At 41.3% G+C, this 20264-nt stretch overlaps 1 protein-coding gene across 1 annotated transcript in view; it reads left to right on the top strand.

The window, feature by feature from the left end:
* Positions 1–20264, top strand: part of LOC144797897 (extracellular calcium-sensing receptor-like) — a 72799-nt gene that overhangs the window by 30715 nt on the left and 21820 nt on the right. Inside the window, 1 exon segment of the mRNA XM_078668699.1 lies at positions 13356–13479. Coding sequence (XP_078524825.1) covers positions 13356–13479 — 124 coding nt within the window.

The following is a 20264-nucleotide window of genomic DNA, read 5'->3' as shown; positions in this document are numbered from 1 at the left end:
CTGTACTATAAGAAAACATGTGTCCAGCCAGACACTAATTTAATCAATGTGGAGATATACATAGGATAAGGTGAACTATTATACAGTGGGATACAGTCCTGTATCCAGTACATATAACACATACGAGACACAACAAGGGATAGAAAGGAGATATTTTACAGGTAATTAAGTGAAGAGGGAGGCGCTAGTACAAAAGTATAAGTTAGCCTAGCTGACCTCATGTACTATACACAATTGAGTAACACAATGGGAAACTTGTGTGTGACTACATAAACTGTCGACGGCATTTCGATCCTACATAAAATAAGGGATCATCATCAGGACTAACAATACATTGCCTGAATATGCAAGCCTGTTGAGAAAGGAAGCAAAAGACAAGGGACTAGATTCAAGATTTAACCTGTAACCTGTATAGCAATGCATTACTAATTGACCATGCCATACTTAATGTGAAACCTTCCATACGTGCGTGAATTGGGTTGTCAGTGACACGCACTCCTAATAAAATTGTGAAAATTGTGACATAATTGTGAATACAACCACAGTACAAGGGTGGTGTAGGAAATCAAGTGGTGAGTAAGTGGTGAAGGAGTACGGATTCGGGGGGACTGGGGGAATTAAGGTGGATCTGGTGCAGGGGATCTCACATAATGATGGCTGTAGTCGAAGGGTAAGGGTACCGCGGACTGTGTGGGCGTCCAGGGGGCCTTGGCCGCTGGATCTGTAAGGAGGGTGAAGGGATAAGTGCGAGTCGAGGATGAGGACTGCTCATTAGGTCATTAATACAGGAGGGAGCCTGTTTACCTGGGTAACGGAAGACGGAACTCTCATCCAAGCATATTCGTCGATTAGATGGGGCCAGTCTGGCGCATTGTGCAGATAATGCGCGGGGCCTTGGAGGTCTAAGGGAACCAAGGGGATGCGTTAGAATTGGGTGGGTAAGGGTAAGTAACCGGGTGTGGGGAGTGTGAGTGCAAGGCTTACCCGGTTCTGAGGTTTTCCGAGTTGCGAGCGGAAGCTCGCGGGGGAATGTAATTAGAATTAGAAGCGAGTCGAATCCCATCAATCACGGTAATTGCCGCCAAGGAAACTAGGAGGAAGGTGGAAGGGGTGGTAAGGAGCACTCCAAAATTAGAGGAGGCAGCGCTGGTTAAAGAAGTGATAGGCTTACCAGTTCGGAAGATTTCCGAGTTGCGAGCAGAAGCTCCTGGAGGAATATAATTAGAAGCGAGGCGAGTCCCATCAATCACGGGAAAGGCCGCCAAGGAAACTAGGAGGAAGGTGGAAGGGTTGTTAGGGAGCACTCCGTCAATTGGAGGAGGCGGCGCTGGTTACAGAAGTAGCCAAGGCGGGAGAAGGGTAGAACGGCAAGGCTTACCTTAGTGTTCCAAGTGGAACATCCTAATTCCGCCTCCGGGCTCGATGACTCATGTCAGGGAACTGAGCATAGAGTCGTGCGGTGGTTATAGTCGGCGTAGTGATTCCAGCCATCTTGGTTGTGGGGGAAGCTGCACGTCAGGCGTGCATGGCAACCACGGCGGCCATCTTGAAGGTGGCACGGTGAGCTGGCGTCGTGCTATTACTAACCTTATGACCCAATGGGGCCTGTCAGTGTTTTGCGGGCTTGGTGAGTTATAGAGGGGGCCTCGCGAACCTTCTGGCCAAAATCATGCATTTCTGGGCATAAGGCAACCGATTGTGGCGGCCATGTTGGAACAGGTAGTGCAGGGGTATTGGCTGTGCAAGGGATTGTGTGTGAGAGGCAAGTTTGACCTCTGGGAGGGGAATAGGGAGTGGGACGGGCAAGGATTAGGTGTGAGAGACAAGTGTAACCCTTATGCAAAGGGAATAGGGCGGGTTTAAAATTTCATAAGAGTTGGATAAGAGGGGTAGATGACCAAACCACCAAAATACATGTGTATTTATGCAGTAAAAATGACTCATTATTAACAGAAAGCCAAACTGTACAGTACTGAAAGGAATCATTTTCCGATGTTACAACAGGGATGTCCAGTCTTCATTTCGGTTGAGTCCACTTTTTATACTGTCCATAAGTATGAGCAGTCTTAGTTCCTCTTTGTTCAGTAGGAGAGACACGTCGCCTCCACGTGGGGTTAATTTCATGTCATTTTCAGTATGACCCTCTTGCATGTAGTGATCAACCAAGGGGGCATTTTGGGTCTTGCAACGGACCCTGCTAGGAGGTTGCCCAATTCTGGTTTTAATCTTTTGTTTGGTTTGGCCAATATATATTTTTGGACAAGGGCATTGAATAAGATAAATAACATCACTGGTATTACAGTTGGTAAAGGATTGGCAATTTATCTGTACATTGTTGAAATTGAAGGATTTGCCTTCCATAGTGTAATCACAGACATTACATGAACCACATTTTGCATGCCCTACAAGTGGGGTTTGATTCCAATGTGAGTCTAATGTTAGGCGCTGTGGAGTGCTTGGGAGTGCTGCCCTAACTAGATGATCCTTGAGGTTGGAACTTTTGCGGAACGCAAATATTGGACGCTCAAACTATTAGTCAGGCAGCTAACTTTTCCAGAAAGGTTTCTCTCTGCTACAGTATAAGTAGGCCTCTACCAGTGTGCTTGTGTTCCTCTCTTGTCTTTTATGGAACTAGTATTTGGCACATCCTACATGTTTTATTGCATTTTACGCTGTATTGACTGTTGTGTTCATGGGGAAGAACGTTTTTTTGTTGGATGTTTATTGTTTTTAGAAGGGGTAATTGCTAAACTTCGATTGGTTTTATGGAAGGGTTTCTAAAACGTAGGTGAGCAGAGTACTTTTCTTGTACAGACTAGGAGCATTCCAACAATGTTTGGAGTGTTATTAATGTGATAGTTTAACTATACTTGGTCGCTTCTTTAGAACTAAGGGTCAAGATCAGCCTGACAGACATTATTTCTGGTCAGCGCAGGCCGCCGTGCACTGTACATGCTGTAGAGGCGCAGGTGCCTGGACGCCTGAACCAAGCTTTGCCGAGATTAGGATTTCACAGCCTGACGGCGTGACTTCATTAGCTAGGCAAAGTCCTTTGAGAGCTTCCCCCTCATGGCGAGTGGGAGGTCTAAATTTTAATCTCTGAAGTGCCTAGGGCTGAATGTCTATCATGAGGACTCTCATAGAGTAGAGTCAGGTCAGCAACTCCCACTGACCCCATCAAACTTATAGGCAGGGAAGGTCATCCTCTCGTTGACTGATCCATGACAAGGTCAGCCAAAGAGAGATGACAGAGGGATCATCCTGTTTTGCCCATCACAGACTGCACCAAGGATCCACTCAGGCATTCCGCTGGGACCTTGATTAGAAACAAGGAGTCGAGATTCACTCGGACTTCCCAAACACGGAGATCACGCACGCGGCTCAGCTCCAATTCCCACCCTCTTGACCTAGAAGGTTTCAAATCTACAATATATAATTAACGGTCCCCGCAGCCATTGTGCTGATTACAGCCGTGTTGGGCACGTATCAGGCCTGCCAGACGGGTCCCCTACAACTCGCCCTTGGCTCGCTGGCTCAGCTACTCTGGTAGAGCTTTATGTATACAGCTATGTCACCTCAATGTCCTTGAGAAGATTACACTATTTATTAAAGGGATCGAAACGTCGTTGACAAATTGTACACCATATACAATGACTATAATGCAATGTTGAACTTGTAATGGTGTGCTCACAGTATCCTGTCTGTTGTATTTATATCTAACGTAAATACAGACATGTTTCCTTGCCTGAACCCCTCACTCAATGTTGTTTGTGTGTTTATGTCAGTAGGACGCAGGTTGTGTCCCACTTGGAATTTTTTCCCTCACTTTGTGTTATACGTTTATTGTATATTAAAAACCTTTCCGGCTGGACAGAGAATATAGTACGGATTGGGACTATATTAATTTACACTTTATCTGACTGTCTATGGACCATTGTCTTTAGAAATAGTAACGCACGCGAGGTCCCAGACCAATAGCATATTGGGTTCCCTTGTGTTTTGTAACAAATTAACAAAATCCCTGACATAACAGAGACCCACCCGTGGCATATGAAGGCTTTCTTAATGATATTATACCTTTTCCTGGCATTACAGATCACAATCGCTGGCATTCGTCCAGCATTCTAGTCAACCTTGCAATGATCGTTCCTATCCTTGACATACCTTAGGCTCTGCTTGTGACATTCTGATTGTCTCTCATGGACTTCACATTTGATGTGTATTCTTAGGGATATTCTGGTTGCCAATGACACATACGAGGCCCACTCTTGACACACAATGGGAACTCTGTGCAATAACTGGCCTGTTCTGTTATAAGACAAGCTCATCTTTGAAATCTAGTAGGCATTCACAGCAATATCATTACAACGCCTCACAAATACTGTCCCATCTTTGTCAGACTGTGTGCATCCTTATTAGCATTCTAGTGATCTCGTCATTAAATAGGAAACAATCAGGCTATCTGTGGAATAATAGTTGTCATCCTTAGCATATCATTCCCACATTTTGCAACAATGTGACTATCATGTACCCCATTGTTGACATATTAAGAGCATTCTTGACGTCATTGTGTCTGTCAGATGTATAAAGTTAATAGTGGCACATGATGCCAGTTTTTGATTTCATGTAACCATTTCTGACTTAATTCTGGCTATCACTGGCACAATTGTGGTGAAAATCCAGCCTGTATAATAATAGGAATCTGATGTTAATAATGAGCATGAAAGGCATAATCTGTACATGTGTGACAATAGTGTTCTCTGCGAAGTGTTCTCTACTAGGTTCTGCTGGTATTTTGATTATGTGCATTGAGAGATCATTAACTGCTTTTTCAGTGCCTAGATTCCTCTTAAAACATGAAAAGAAAGGGATTGCATGATCCACCATAAGAATGCCTATAGATGTATGTAATTGCACTGTGTGTGGTTGCTAAGCTTCAGGCAAATCGCCTATGTTCCGCATTCTGGTAGCTGAGCTGAGTGCTGGCGAGAGAGCTTTAAAGGACCAATCAAATTGAAGTGAATAGCATGAGAAACAGAAGTAAGATTCACATCTGCTATTCTAGTTGCAAAAGGATCATAGGTCATCAAACCAGTTTGGGTGGGACCAGCATTGCTTACCATGGGGTGGATCAAATGCAAATTGGCTTTTCTTGGAGCATAGTTTCTTTCCTATTAGTTCTGTGATATGAGTTCTGTGAGAGGCAGTGCCTGCCAGCCTCTCACTTTGACAGGACCTGTGTGTGGTTCTGAAAGAGTATTAGATTGAGCTCATCACCTGGAGGTCCGCAAGGTACACAAAAAGAGCAGCAAAGAGAGCTCTGTTTGTGAGTTTGTATGCCCGACTGTCAGCAACAAAATTGTTTTGTTATAATATAAATATCTTGTAGCAAGTATAGTAACAACAGAAATGTTGTGAAGGTAAGTATGTACAGGTAATACGAGATTTGGTATTTGAAATTCCACATCTCGGTTCCTACATATTGTGAAGATATATATGACTTAGTGTACTTAGTTTCACAATGTTTTGGTCTTAAATATATTGCTACTATATTTGAATAGCTTGATATTTAGGACTTGATATTCTGGTAATATACCTCTTGTGAAGCATACTAGGTGACCATTTGTAACTGGCTTTTCACGGGTTCTTTTGAAGATAAATGTTTGTATCCTGGAAGCGAGTGACAAAGCCAACTTCCACTCATTGAGTGTTTCTTCCCTTAAGGAGAACATTCAGCGGGCTTAGGGGTATCAGTGGCTAGAACAGAAAATGTACCTGGCAAGATAATTGAAAAAGTAAATTTGGTAGTTGGAAAAGCGGGAACCTATCTTCTGGTTTTGGTAAACACAGAGGGAAAACCACATTGTCGAGACACAAGCCAGAGAAACCATCTGAAGGAAGTCTGTGAAGTTTTTTAGGAAGCCTGTGATGTTTTTTTTAGGTATACAATTATTGCCTTCTTACGAACTAGTTGAATGCTAGGAAGAAAGACTTTTTCCAACTGAGGTAAAAAAGGTTTCCTGTGCTATCAATTTATGTAAGTAATAAGTAATAACTTTATTTCGCATAGTTACTTAAAACCATTGCAATACAAGAATAGGTTAAGAACAGTGAATAATAAAAATACAATTGTAATAAAGGAGAATAAAATATTCACATTTCCTTGGTTCGAATGTGCACGCAGAAACTTTGTAACCAGTAGATAAGTAAATAAATGAATAAAAAGTTCAACTTTATAATTATAACATGTTTCTGCTTTCCTGGTGCCCCCATAAGTTTTTTGAGTCATTAATGTCATTCGACAAGCGGGATTAGGATATAGATTTATTTCAGGCATCTTTTTTCCCACCGCCTTCATAAATTTTACAAAGCTACAGCTCAAGCGAGAGTCATGGGGAGAAAAGCAAGCCAGAACTGCCTTTCTTCGTGTGCGGATTCCTTGCCGATTGAAGTGTTGTTTCAACAAGTGTTTCCATTCATCATGTAATTTCTCGCAAGAGCATATCAAGTGCATCATGTCCTCTTGCCCCAAGCCACATAGCCGACAAAGGGGATCAGCTTTGGTTTTAATCCAGCACGGGAGATTTTGAATACAGGGTGGCAGGCACGGCCTATGCTTTAAGAAGCGCATTTTGACAGATTTGGAATATTCATCGCCAAGGTAGCTCTGTGGTGCCTTAGTAGTGTACGAGTTTAGGGTCATCCAGCCATGTGTTCTTTTGGAGAGAGCTGCCTTATCTTGGGCCCATGATAGCTGTTTGATCGATTTCTTGATCAATTTTTTAAAAGTTATATGATTTACTGGGGTATCCCAGAGCTACTCTAGTCCCGTATTTTTCCGGCTGTCCAGTAGGAACTTGGCAGATGCTGAGGACAGATGTTGTACTAACTCTCTCCACAAATATTCATTTAATGTTCCCTGTTTTGACTTCCTCACTTTGTCCCAGGCTATCATGTAGGCTCCCTGCCTTGCTAGGAGCTGTTGCTGGATGCCAAATTCTAGCCTGATTTGAGCTGGTGAGGTTTGTTTGGGCAGGTTGAAGATGATTCTGTAGGCGGCTGTTATTGTATTATCAAGGATCTTAGCATCCCTTCCTCTAAGTGCCTCGCTCCCATAGGTAATTGTTGGGAGAAGTTTAGCGCGGATTACTTGCATCAGGGGCAGAAGTGAGGGGCCAGAAAGTTTGAGGTTTAGAGTCTTCAGCGAAATTGCCAGAGATAACCCTTTCCCTCGTATACTCGTTCTCTGGGCAGAGAACTGCCCACTGGTGTCAATTTTCACTCCCAAGTATTTATATGTTGGGGTATCTCCAATTCTTGTCTTGTTCCAGTACCATGATGTTGGTTTCCATTTTTTTCCTGCTGATGGTCATTGTCTGTGTTTTCTCAAGGTTTATTGTAAGCTCATTTTTATCTGAGTAACATTGTGTTGCATTCAGGAGATGTTGAAGTCCTACCTTGGTATAGCTTATAAGGACGATATCATCAGCATATAGTAGACAAGGTAGATGCAGTCCCCCTAGCTTCGGAGCATGGGAGTTACAACCGTTTAAAATGGGGACCAGGTCGCTTAGGAACAAGTTAAATAGGGTAGGGGCCAGGATGCAGCCCTGTTTCAGGCCCTTGTTGGTCTGTATGCGCCTGGACAAGACGGATCCATCCCCCACCTTTATCTATACCCAGGTCTCTGTGTGGAGGTTAATTAGCAGGTCCAAAAGTGGTCTCGATATCCCCCAGTTGTTCAGTTTAGACCATAAGAGGTTCCGGTTTATATGGTCGAAAGCGGCCTTATAGTCAATGAAGCAGAAATGAATGGGCATTTTGTTAGATTCTGCCTTGTCTATGAGCATGCCTATGCTCAAAATATTCTTCATTGTGCCTACTGATTCGGCAAAGCCTGTCTGGTTCGCCGGGATTAAGGATCTCTCTGTTGCCCAGGCCCTCAGCTCTTCTAGAAGGATGCCTGCAAAATATTTTGCCTCGTTGTCGATTAAAGCCACCAATTGATAATTTTGAGGGGAAGCCTTATCTCCTGCCTTGTAAATTGGGGAGATAATTGAGCCCTTCCAGGAGCTTGGCAGGATGTTGAAATGTCTTATCTCTAAAAAGAGGGGTTCCAGGGCTGCTGCCCAGCCTGCCGCATCTTGTTTGTAAAGAATTGGCGGGATTCCATTCGGCCCTGGAGCTCCCTCTCTTCTTCCCTTCTTGATCAGGCGCTGAATGATGTTTTTCAAGTTGGGCAGATCACCTGTTTCGCTCGGAGAGTGCCATTCTGTGGAGCTTATGTTGTTGCTCGTTGGAGGTTTTTTGTAGGTAGCAGGCTCCTGGTCCTGGTTATTTCCCTCAGCCTGGTTAAAATGGGTACCAAGATAATTTGCCCATGTGTCCTCTGAGATGTTAGATGAGATCCCATGTTGAGTTTGGCTTATAAATGAGTTTATTGATTTCCAGAACCTTGCCCCATCGTTCCGTTTAATGTCAGCGTGAAGTCTCGCCCATAATTTATCCTCAGCAGATTTGTTTGCTTCCCATTTTGATTTTTTCAAAGTTGATTTTAATTTCCGTAATTCGTCGTGCTTCGCTGTGTCTTTGGGTGCCTGTTGGAGCTCTCTCATTATGCGATAGATTCTGGTTTTTATGCCTCTAATTTTACTTTTATGTTCTTGAGAGAATTTGCCCGATCTTTCATTGCCTGTTTGTGACTGAGGCTAATAAATTGTTCCCATTTCATGGTTTCGCTGGATCCAGAGCAGCTCCCATGGTGCTGTTTTGCTCTTTCCACTAGAGTTTCGTCTATGGCTGCTGAATATTTAATTTTTTTTTAAATTAACTGTGTGGATTCACTCTTTCAGGTCTTTAGATTGCTCAAAGTTGGGCTTTTCGATCTTAAAGATGGATTCTTGGGGGCAGTGATCGCTGTCTCCTCTGCGGCCTATCTGGTATGATTTTAAGAACTGGAATAGTGGTAATGAAATAAAGGTGTAGTCTAGGGTGCTGCTTGTTCTTGTTGAATGAAAAGTTGCGGCTGAGGGGTTGTCTCCAGAGGTCCTTCCATTCAGCGCCCTGATGTTGAAGTATTCCAGATCTTTTAAAGTCTTATTGCCTAGCTTTGTTTGCTTGGAGAGTTGTGGAGTCACTTGTGATGGAATATCCCAGATTGCATTTTGAATTAGTGGTTCATCTTCTTGTGTTGTGCCCATGAGGTTAAGGTTGAAGTCCCCAGGGAGAGCGACATTTGTTATGGGTCTTTCCCTTATGCAAGTCTCCATAAAGCTGCAAAGGTCATTGGCTGCGTTTCTTTTCCTTCTAGGATGGATATAGATGTTGATTAAAGTAAAGTCGGTGTCAACGGTACTTGTTTTAAGTTGTGACAGGTGAATATTGACAGCCAGCGAGGCTGTAGAAGTTGGTCCGACTTCTTTAGCCGTCGAGGTACTTGTGGCCGATATATAAGTTACTAGGCCGCCTTGAGGGTGCCCATATTTAGCTATCCTTTTTGCAGCGGAGTAAAAGCGTAAGTAGCCATGAAGGTGCGGGGGATCTACGAGCCATGTTTCTTGGAATGCCACGACATCAAAGTTTCTAATGTAAGTCAAAAACTCTGTGTCAGTTATTTTAGGTGCCAAACCATTAATATTCCAAGAGCATATTCTCAATAAGTCATGGGCGCTCTCCATTGGCTTGGGGCTGATTTGTCATTCATTATTATTTAAAGTTCTGGCTGTGCATCTTGGGTCGGGCAGTCCAGATAGTTGTGTATATTCACCTGCAGAACGTCTGGTGATCTCGTTATGTTGCTCGGCGTTATTGCCCCCTGGCCCTACCGCTCCTCTCAGGACCGAGTTTCTGAGACTTTTTGTGGTGGCTTGTTCTGCCTCATTTTCCGCCGGGACAAGAATATCAGGATATCTTGGCTTTGTATATGGTTTTATTGTGATCCCCCAGTTTTTAAAGGTTTCAGCTTCGGCATATATTTTTTGTGAAGTTGCCAAGGATGTCAATTTATGTGAAAATTGTCCTGTACAGCACCCTTTAGACTTCTTTTCAAACATTTCCTCGGGAGGTCCCCATTGAGCTCACTAAAAAAACAGAGCTAGGCTTGCTTGCTTTTTTAGCCTAGTTCAAGTTAGGTAATTATCCCCCACCACTGCTGAGCTTGAGCATCACTCATACAGCCAGATTCATCAAGCGAAATGCGCTCGCAAAAGGGCCAGATTCTGAGAATCTGGCCCTTTGCGAGTGCAATTTTTGCATTTGGGATTCATCATCCCAAATGCAAAAATCGCTAATAAAGAATTCACACATTTGCGAGGATTAGCATTTAAGGAATCTCTATTTGAGATTCCTTAAATGCTATTCATGAAACATTTAAAAATTGCGAATTCGCAATTTTGGGCCGCTATTTACCGCAAGGTCAAACCTCGCGGTAAATAGCGAAAACTTAGAAAAATGCATTTAAATGCATTTTTCTAAGTTGCATGTTACACACACACATGTCCTCTGGACATGTGTGTGCACAACATCAGTGTAAATTCACATTTCAGGGGTGCTACAGGGTGTCCTTTGGACACCCCTGCACCCTTGAAATCGCATCCTTATTTGCGATTAGCAAATTGCTAATCGCAAATAAGAAATAACTCCCCATTCATTCCTATGGGCCTTTAGGCCAGGCCCATAGGAATGAATGGGGAGTTTTTCCTTATTTATAAGGAAGCTGTAGGAATCGCAATTTATTTTGCGATTCCTACATGAATCCCGTTTTGCAAGTCCTTAATAGCGATTCCTTAATAATCGCTATTAAGGACTCGCAAAACGGGACAATGATGAATCTGGCTGATAATCTTTTAACATATATCTGGTTGTCAGTCTGATGACAGACAACTCTTTCTTTCCCCAATACTAAGGAAAACATATTACAATTTACATTTCTTGATTGAACATTTGTAATGTACTTCTTGGACATCAAGGTGCTGCTTCAGTGCGTCAAATGGTCTAGGGTGTTGAACATATCGGAGGGGGGGGGAATATGGGTGGGAGTGAAAATTAATGGCCAGAGTGAATCGATTAAAGACAAGTGAGAAGATATGGGGTTTGAGCACCTTTTGAACAGTGCATTAGATTTTCCTCTTTGTTTACCGGACGCCAATCACAATAAAACTGCAGCCACCAAAAAAATCTTCTGAATTTTTGTGCTTCCTGAAATGTGCGTTTTCAAAATCGTAGGTGTTGTGCAGGTGTGTTTTTCATGAGGTTGTTTTGTAAATAGACAGGTAAGAGAAGGAATGTGGGTACTGGTTGTGACCATTTGATTGATTAGCCTTGGTCAAAATAGGATTGATGAGACTATAGGTCAGGTTTATCAAGACTTTATGCTACCGCCAAGACACGCAATCAGCAGAATGCAGCATAAGCTCTTGACAGATAAATACGTTTTTATGCTGGAAAACTATCCTTTTTGAAGTGCAATTAGCATTTAGTGCTAGTTTATGTTAAATTGCCTCAAGACTTTTCTCCATGAGTGGTTCCTGGGCATACCAAAATTAAAACTCATGAATTTTGACGGAAAGCTAGACCTAAAATGATTGTCAGATCCCCTTGCAAACAAAAATAACACCTGCTTGAAGCAGGCGCAAAGTCTAAGAAATGTTTGTATTTCTCCTTACATTTCACCTATTGCAACATTGGTTGCTGCTCTATGTTGCCCTGTTTTTTTTGTCCCTATGTATGGACTAAATAAGCTGCACTATAACATATGGGACCCTTTGATCACATACGTAGGCTTACTCAACTAGGTTTAGGGGTTCCAATGCTTTTGTTTTAATTCTGCTTACATTATTGTTGTCCTTGGTTACATTTTTACAGTGTGTTTCCATTTAGTCAGGGTGAGTTTACCTATGTATGCTGTTGGTTGCTCATTTGTCAGCAAGTTTATGGATTTAATTTATGTAGGTATTACATTCGCCATTAAACGGTTCTTCATGGCTACCTTCTGCTTTTTTTGCAAATCCCCTTTAACAAGAAAAATTACTTTAAAGCAACAGGAGCAGATGTATAAAAAGAAAGCAATAGGCGCAAAATTTGTGAATGTTTTCGACTCTTTAATAAACAAGTCGTTTGTAATAAAACTCATACAAAACTCAAGGAATCGCATTTCAAAGATCTGTCTTCCCTATCTTAAATAAGAATGACGTGCAGACTGTTAGTGGCCTGCCTCTCTTAAATATGTTCTCTTCTCTGGCAACGGTCAGCACTGGTTTTCTCAGAGGCGACCAGGCAAAGTCGTGTTCAACAGAACGTGAACAAGATTAAATATTATCAATCGACAAAATAATTAAAGTGAAAGAGACCTGTTCTTACGTTGTACAGTGGACCAATAGCAAGAAAGTTAATTTTCAACAGCATTTTTCAAAAAGCAAAAATACTTCCCAAGATAAAATGGAGCTTAAGGTTGTTTCGTATCCTGGAAAACTGATCAAATAAAGCACAAAGCCCGAAACACCTTTCTGGTGCATAACTTGCAGTCATCAGGCCACACGCCCTTTGGACGTATGTTTCAATGCGCCCTGTTCATGTGCAGACGTGCATCCATCTCTGTGACAACGTGCAAAGTGAGAGGAATTGAACATACTTTGGCAAGATGCGTCTGAATGACGTATAAAATATGCGCATTCCAAAACTCTATACTAACATGGAAGGTCTCGGTTTGTCCCTACGCATACTGGCAGACACATTTACTTTGCACATACTTACTGACAGGTCAGCCACGTCTTTAATTATGCGACTAGTAACCGCACGTTTCCTGAACTATATAGGCTAGTGTTTCAAAATCTAAATTTTGTGATCCCTTGATGTTTCACACTGCATTTTCAATGCACAATGTGAATCATTATTTTGTGGAGTTTTAAAAATTCCAAAATATTACCTTTACATGTGCAAATCATGAATGAAGTTCCATATCTTTCTACACCCAGTACAAGATGCTTCATTCGTTTTAGCACTGGCTTCAAAATGCTGTGCTCAAGTGTCTCCTGAGGGCCTTTCGTTATGTACCATGCAGTGGATACAACTTGAGTGTTCATATCTTTTTAGGGAAGCAGCCAGAATGGTGCACAAAAGCAATGCTGAAAATGTTCCACAAATGCTTCTAAACTATACATTTCTCTATTAACTTACAATGGGAATACATTGAATTTTGCTGTCAGCTGTGCCGTACCGCAGTATATGTTCAGGTCACCCATTTTCCACCATTTGTAGACATTTTTGCAAGTCCTCCATTGACCAAAATTGATATGTAATTATGCCTGGTGTCAAATTTGCTTCCTACTATCTCCAATATTATTTTTCAATGCATTTAGGTGCCCACCTCGGTGTGCAGTCCCAGCTGCCCTCTGGGTATGAGAAAGGCAGGTAGAGAGGGTGAACCTGCCTGCTGTTTCCAGTGCGTGTCGTGTCCTCCAGGGGAAATATCTAACCAAACAGGTATGGATATAGAAACAATCAAAAACCGTAAAATCAGCATGTCATCTAGTAACTGCACCTTGCCCAGGTAACCAGATTTCCTATAAACGCGTCTAAAAAATATGGATAAACTGATCACCTAACTATGAAATGCCTAATTCACAATTAGCACCATCTTACACAAATCAAACCAAGTATGGTTCAACCCTGACTAAAAAGGGACAATATTGTGGACAGCTTGGGAAACTGCTATCTAGTGCATATTAACTTTATTATCAAAATGTCTTTAAAAACTGTCTGAAATTAAAGGACAAAGCGCTCAGGCACCTACAGGTGGAATGGATACAGACAACTAGGTCCCGAATGGCAAAATAAATTTCTGAAACAGAGGTTTCTGCAGGAGTAAAGCCCCGCTTGTAGGTAGGGAATGGGTGATAGCAAGCGTAAATGACCAGAAATTTAGCAAAGACCCACAAATTCACTTGAATTTGGGTATTCGCAAGCCATTTTCATAAACGGCCTCACTCTGGAAGTGATTGTTCATCTACTTCTGCAAAGGATGAGCATAAATCCCTCGTAGGATGGGAAGAGCAAAACCCTAAAATTGATGTGCATGGTTTCCCTTTTGAGCTCTATTTTTTTTCAAAGGCAGAAATAAATGCATCTTTAGGATTCACGTGTCATGAAGAAATTCACAAAATGATTTAGGCCTACTCCTGAAAAGCTGCAAGGTGCAGACGTTTCAAAGAAGGATCTTGTAAAGGTTTATTTAAACCACCTAGATCTGTATCAAGTGCGGTGAAAAATATTTCGGTGTAGTTTACAACTCTTTTTAATAAATATAGCCGGAGGCAATAGCTTTAAGATCATACTTAAGACCAAGGTTAAAGACAGAGCGGATATATAACAAACTGAATAAATGTGGTGGTCGCATGAGGTGATTTAGGCTTGGACAGTGCAAAGGGTGTAATCACTACACATTTTGTCTGCTGACTATGTACTTGCTTTCAAATGACAGTTTCATCCTTCTTGTGGGTGCTCAAGAGAAATGAAGTAAGCCCACACAACCACAAATCATGGGTCAGATCTTATTTATTAACCATTAGTCACAAGAGCTCCCAGGAACTGACAACCAGGAATCCTAGGAACAGTATTCAAAGCCCAACATTCTGTATCCATAGAAATGATCATGACATAGTAATATTCTGATATGCAATAGACATGAAAGATGAAACCAGATTACTACATTATCTCCCTTCTTTCATAAAACCCCAAATTTATAAGAAGAATAAAACATTAGAAAAAGAATAGAAGAATCATACATTCTCTAAAGAGCAACAAGAATTAGAAGTTGCCAAAAGAATACATAAAATAGCAAAAGAGACATCAGAGAAATGTATAATTAAAAACAACATTACATTTTTGCGAAAGGACTAGAATACTTGAATTATAAGTCCATGCGTTTAGGAGTAACCCTAATCCTACTGCTCCTCCTTGGAGGAACTTAAACCATCTTAGAATCATTTTTACTAGCAGTTTCAATTTCAGAGTTTCTCCCTCTATTAGCACATCCCAATTGAAAAACAACCTTCTGAGGCAGTTTATAGACACGAGCAAGATTCCACCAGTTTTTACCATTAACGCTCACTGCAAATTTAGTAACGGCATCAACTTGAACTGGTGAACCAAATTTCGACAACCCCTTAGGTGCATTATGTGGTGACTTAATCTTAACCCAGTCACCTATTTTTATGTTAGACACAAAATCTCTCTTTGTGTTTTCCTTTTGATGACATTTGGTAACCTCACCTCCTTGATAACTTTTTACATTCACATTAGTTTGAGATTGATTATTTTCAAGACACCCTCTTGCGTGGACTCATCGCGCACAAGTGAACCCCATTTTTTCATCCACGCTGGACACAGTTGGAATGAAGCTTCTCTTCCTCTTAAAAGTTTGAACGGACTTGAGCCTGTAGTTGCATTAGGAGTTGTTCTATGTGCCCATAACATACTCTGGACAGCCTCCTTAATATTTAAATCAGAAGTCACTGCCCATTGTATACATTCTACCAAAATTCGGTTATTCCTCTCAATAAAACCATTTGCTTGAGGATGATAAAGAGCCACCCTCTTGTGAACAATACCCGATTGAGACAAGAAAAGAGACATTTCTTTTGAAGTAAACTGTACTCCATTATCCGAAACGATTTCTTTCGGAAACCCCTCCCTTACAAACAGACTTTGAAAGAATTTGATAACCTCATTTGAATTAGGATCAGTCATGAAATGGACCTCCCACCACTTGCTAAAGTAATCAGCCACAACCAATGCAAATTTACATTTGTTTGGTAAGATGTTAAATGGACCCACAAAATCCACTGCCAATTTCAACCATGGACCATCCGGCAAGACCACCTGTTGAATTGGAGGAGAAACAATCTTGACAACTTTGTCACTTGAATTACAAATTATACAATCCTGCACAACAGAAGTAATCTGTTGGTCCATGGAAGGCCACCAATAAAAGTTACGAACTCTTTTCTTTGTATTGGTTTGTCCCAAATGCCCATCCTGTCCAAAATTAATTATGGTTGTTCTTAATTTCTCAGGTGGTACACATTTCTCCCCCCTCATAATCATACCATCTCCTTCTACAGTTAGCTCATCACAAACTTTCGCAAAGGGATGAAATTCTTTCTCCAACAAATTCTCTTTAGGCCAACCAGTGACAATATAGTGCTTGACTCTTTTCAAAACATTATCTTGCTCAACAGCAGCAAACCATTCATTCTCAGAGAAACAGCCAATTAAACATGCATCCACTGCAGCAATCAAACAGTCTTCCTCTATGTCTTAAAATCATTTTTAGACATGGGTAGAGGGAATCTTGATAGAAAATCTGCCCGGGTATTTTTCCCACCCGGAATGTGCGCAACTTGAAAACTGTACTGTAATAGTTTGCTACTAAGCCTTGCTATACGTGGTGTATGATCTTTTACAACCTTCCCTTGCTGAATGGGAATAAGAGGTTTATGATCCGTGAGAAGGTTAAAACTTCTACCCCACAAAAAACACTTAAACCTCTCAATCGCCCAACAACATGCTAAAAGTTCTCGCTCAATTACAGAATAATTCTTCTCACTAGGTCTCAAAGCCCGTGACGCGAAACCAACAGTAAATTCCTTCCCATCTTTCACTTGTGAAATCATACCACCTAGGCCATACAAACTTGCATCAACTGACACAGTACATTTAATATCAGGATCAAATGGTGTCAAAATGTTACATGAGCCCAAATCTTTTTTCAAGTTTTTGAACTCTCTTTCACAAATGTCATCCCAACCAAAGATTGCCCTTTTTTTTAGCAAATCCCTCATGTGTGCAGTCTTCATAGCGAAGCTAGGAACAAATTTTGAATAAAATTCACATATTCCCAGAAAAGAGGAAACCATATCTTTTGTAGTAGGACTAGGAGCATCTACTATTGCTTGTATGAGACCTTCCCTTGGTACTATACCAGCTCCCGAAATCTGATGACCTAAATACTCAATAGATTGTACTCCAAAGATACATTTCAACTTATTAGCCACAATGCCATTCTGCTCTAGTCTTTCTAACACTTTAGACACATTACTATCATGTTGAATTTTAGTTTTGCCAGCTACCAATATGTCATCCTGATAAACAACAGTCTGTACAACACCTTGCAAAACTTTCTCCATCACTCGTTGAAAGACTGAGGCCGCACTGGCTAAACCAAATAGCATTCTCCGAAATTGAAATGTTCCTATTGGAGATACAAAAGCTGTGATGTGTTTACAAGTGGGATCTAATTGCACCTGGTGATAAGCCGAAGCTAGATCAATTTTTGTAAAGTATCTAGAACCCGCAAACTTGGAAAGAATGTCATCTATGTGAGGCAAAGGATGAGAATCTATCCAGATCTCACTATTTACACTGCGAAGATCAATACAGACTCTCAAACTACCATTGGGTTTGCGTCTGACAACCAAGGGAGACAACCAAAGAGATGACTCAATCGGTTCAATAGCTCCAGATTCACACATTTTCCTGAGCTCATTGGCTAAATCATCCCTGACACTATGAGGTACTGTACGTGTTTTATGTTTAATAGGGATGGCATCTTCTTTTAGACTTATCAAATGTTTGAAACCCGAAATGCATCCTAAACCATCCCCAAACACTTTTGGAAACTTTTCAAACCATGAACAAGATGTATCCTCCAACTCAAAATCCTCAACTACAGAAACCTGATCTTTTGTGCCAGGTCTAAGCTCCATTTTGAATAATCCTTGATGGTACCAACCTAGGATATTGATTCCTCTTTTAGCCACATAGACCTTACCTTCAATAGATCTATGTCTAAACACTAGAGTAGCCTCAAAGAATCCTGACAATTCTATTCGCCTTCCCTCAAAAGAAAGCGGTCTCCTGTCAGGTGGAAACAATGACCTTTCTTTCCATGTCTTCTCAAATAACTCGTCAGTAATCAACGTTATGCATGCACCTGAATCAACCAATAGATCTAAAGGTTTATCATCCACCAAAACTTCTACAATAGGGTCTTCACAATTTTCACTTTCATCCTTCACAACCACTACCAAATCAGATAATGAACTCACCACTTCCACATCACTTTCATCATCTTGTGTTTTTTCCCTATAAACTGTATTCACAGTGTTCTTTGAAATGCAAACTTTCGCAAAATGCCCTTGTTTACCACACTTATGGCAAACCGCATTCTTTCTGGGTACATTTTTGCATTTGGAAAATGTTCAGCAAACCCACACTTTGTACATACATTTCTTTGTTTGATTTTACTCTGAACATATTTAGTACCTTTTGACTCATTAATCCCTTTTTGTTCTATCTTAAAAGGCACCTTTGCTTGACTTTTTGAAGTTTTCAAATTTCCTGAGTCTTTTACAACACTGACAGAATCTCTTTCTGGTTTCAACTCTTTTTTAGATTTTTGCGAAAGTTCATTACTTTTCACAATTGAAATGGTCTCATCTAATGATGGATTCTTAAGTGTTAATAACTTCTCTTGAACTTTCCCACAATTAGTATGGACAACAATTTGATCTCTTATTAATTGTTCAGTAAATTGTTCAAATTCACACTCTGACGCTAGAATTCTTAAGGCAGCGACATAAGCAATTATGCTTTCACTTTCCTCTTGTTTCCTAGTAAAAAACGTATGTCTTGCGACAACCAAACTACTTTCGACATCAAATTGTTTTTGTAAAGACCTTACAGTTTTCTCAAACTCATCTAGTTCCTCCCCATTATCACCTAATTGCGTTGTAGGCAAATGTTCTAACACCGCTTGTCCTTCGAAACCAAGTTTATGTTCCAAAATGAAACATTTTCTTTGTGCACTAAACCTACTGCCACCAATTGCCCCTAAATATTTTTCAAAAGCCCTAAACCATGCCTTCCATTTCACCGGAGGGTCACCTGGGAGCTGCAAAAATGGAGGAGGGGCTTGTACATTCTGCATGTTTCCCAATATATGTAAATATCAAAAATGTCAAAATTAACTTATTTGTAGCCTATTGTTGTTAACTTGTACCACAAATAACATGAATTACTTTACCACACCTTAAACTGTACTGAATGTATTACATAGAAATACAGATAATGCAAATCAAGTCATACAAAAAATGACAAGAAATGTCAATGTGCCACAAAACCACTAGATGGCACTGTTAGAAAAGAATTATCTGATTAGGGCTTCATTGTTGACCTCGAAGTTCTTATAGTTGCCAACAATAATTAAGAAGGTGGGATTTGTGCTATTTTGAAATACACAAAGGAGGAAATGGCTTTTACATGGTAAAGGAAAATGGTCCAAAGGAGAGGACCAACTACTTCAAAGCAATGGAAACTTGAGGGGACACAATCAGACATTTGTGGAGTTAGGAAACTAAAGTGAAATGCCTAATAGAGCAGGTAGGGGTGCGAATGGGTGATTAAGGCATGGAAATTAGTGTTGTGTCATGGATGAGCCTAGGTGCAGGGTGAGAAGCTTGCACTAGGTTTTGTATTTGGTTAACAGCTGTCCTGATTAGCGCCAGTAGTAAGGAATGTCCTATTACTTACCGGTAATCTTCATTACTCCGGGTCCCGTTGTCCTCGTCCCCTTCATTACTAACAAGTGAGATATGTCCATCTCACGACAGAAAAAAGAAAGAAGGAATGCTGGTACGCCCCTCCCTCTCCCTATAGGGAGTACATAAGGGTACAGTACCCAGCATGCCTCCTGAACCACCAAGCCCAAGATGAGGGCCGGAAAGCCCAGGAGGGAGGGAGGGATGCAATGAAGGGGACGAGGACAACGGGACTCGGAGTAATGAAGATTACCGGTAAGTAATAGGACATTACCCCCAGGTCCCTCCTGTCCTCGTCCCCTTCATTACTAACAAGTGAGAATACCCAAGCAGCAACCGGCCATCATCAAACAACAAACCACCAGGACACAGCAGAACAGCAAAAACCCAGCAATTTATTGAAAAAACAGCACAGCACAAAGGAAAACAAGGGCAATCAGGAACATACCGCCCGAAGAACCCCCAAACCAAAGTTAGTGTCATCCCCCAGAACATTCTGGATACGTTAATGCCTAACAAAGGTATTAGCAGAAGCCCAAGTGGCGGCCCTACAAATTTCAGAAAGGGACACCCCACGAACCTCCGCCCAGGAAGCAGCCATCCCCCTAGTAGAACGCCCCTGAACCCCAGCCTGGGGAGGGGAACCAGAAAGGGAATAGGCTAGAACAA

Source organism: Lissotriton helveticus, chromosome 12 (assembly GCF_964261635.1).
Source record: "Lissotriton helveticus chromosome 12, aLisHel1.1, whole genome shotgun sequence".
NCBI classification, from domain to species: domain Eukaryota; kingdom Metazoa; phylum Chordata; class Amphibia; order Caudata; family Salamandridae; genus Lissotriton; species Lissotriton helveticus.
This window is presented reverse-complemented; position numbering and strand designations above follow the sequence as displayed.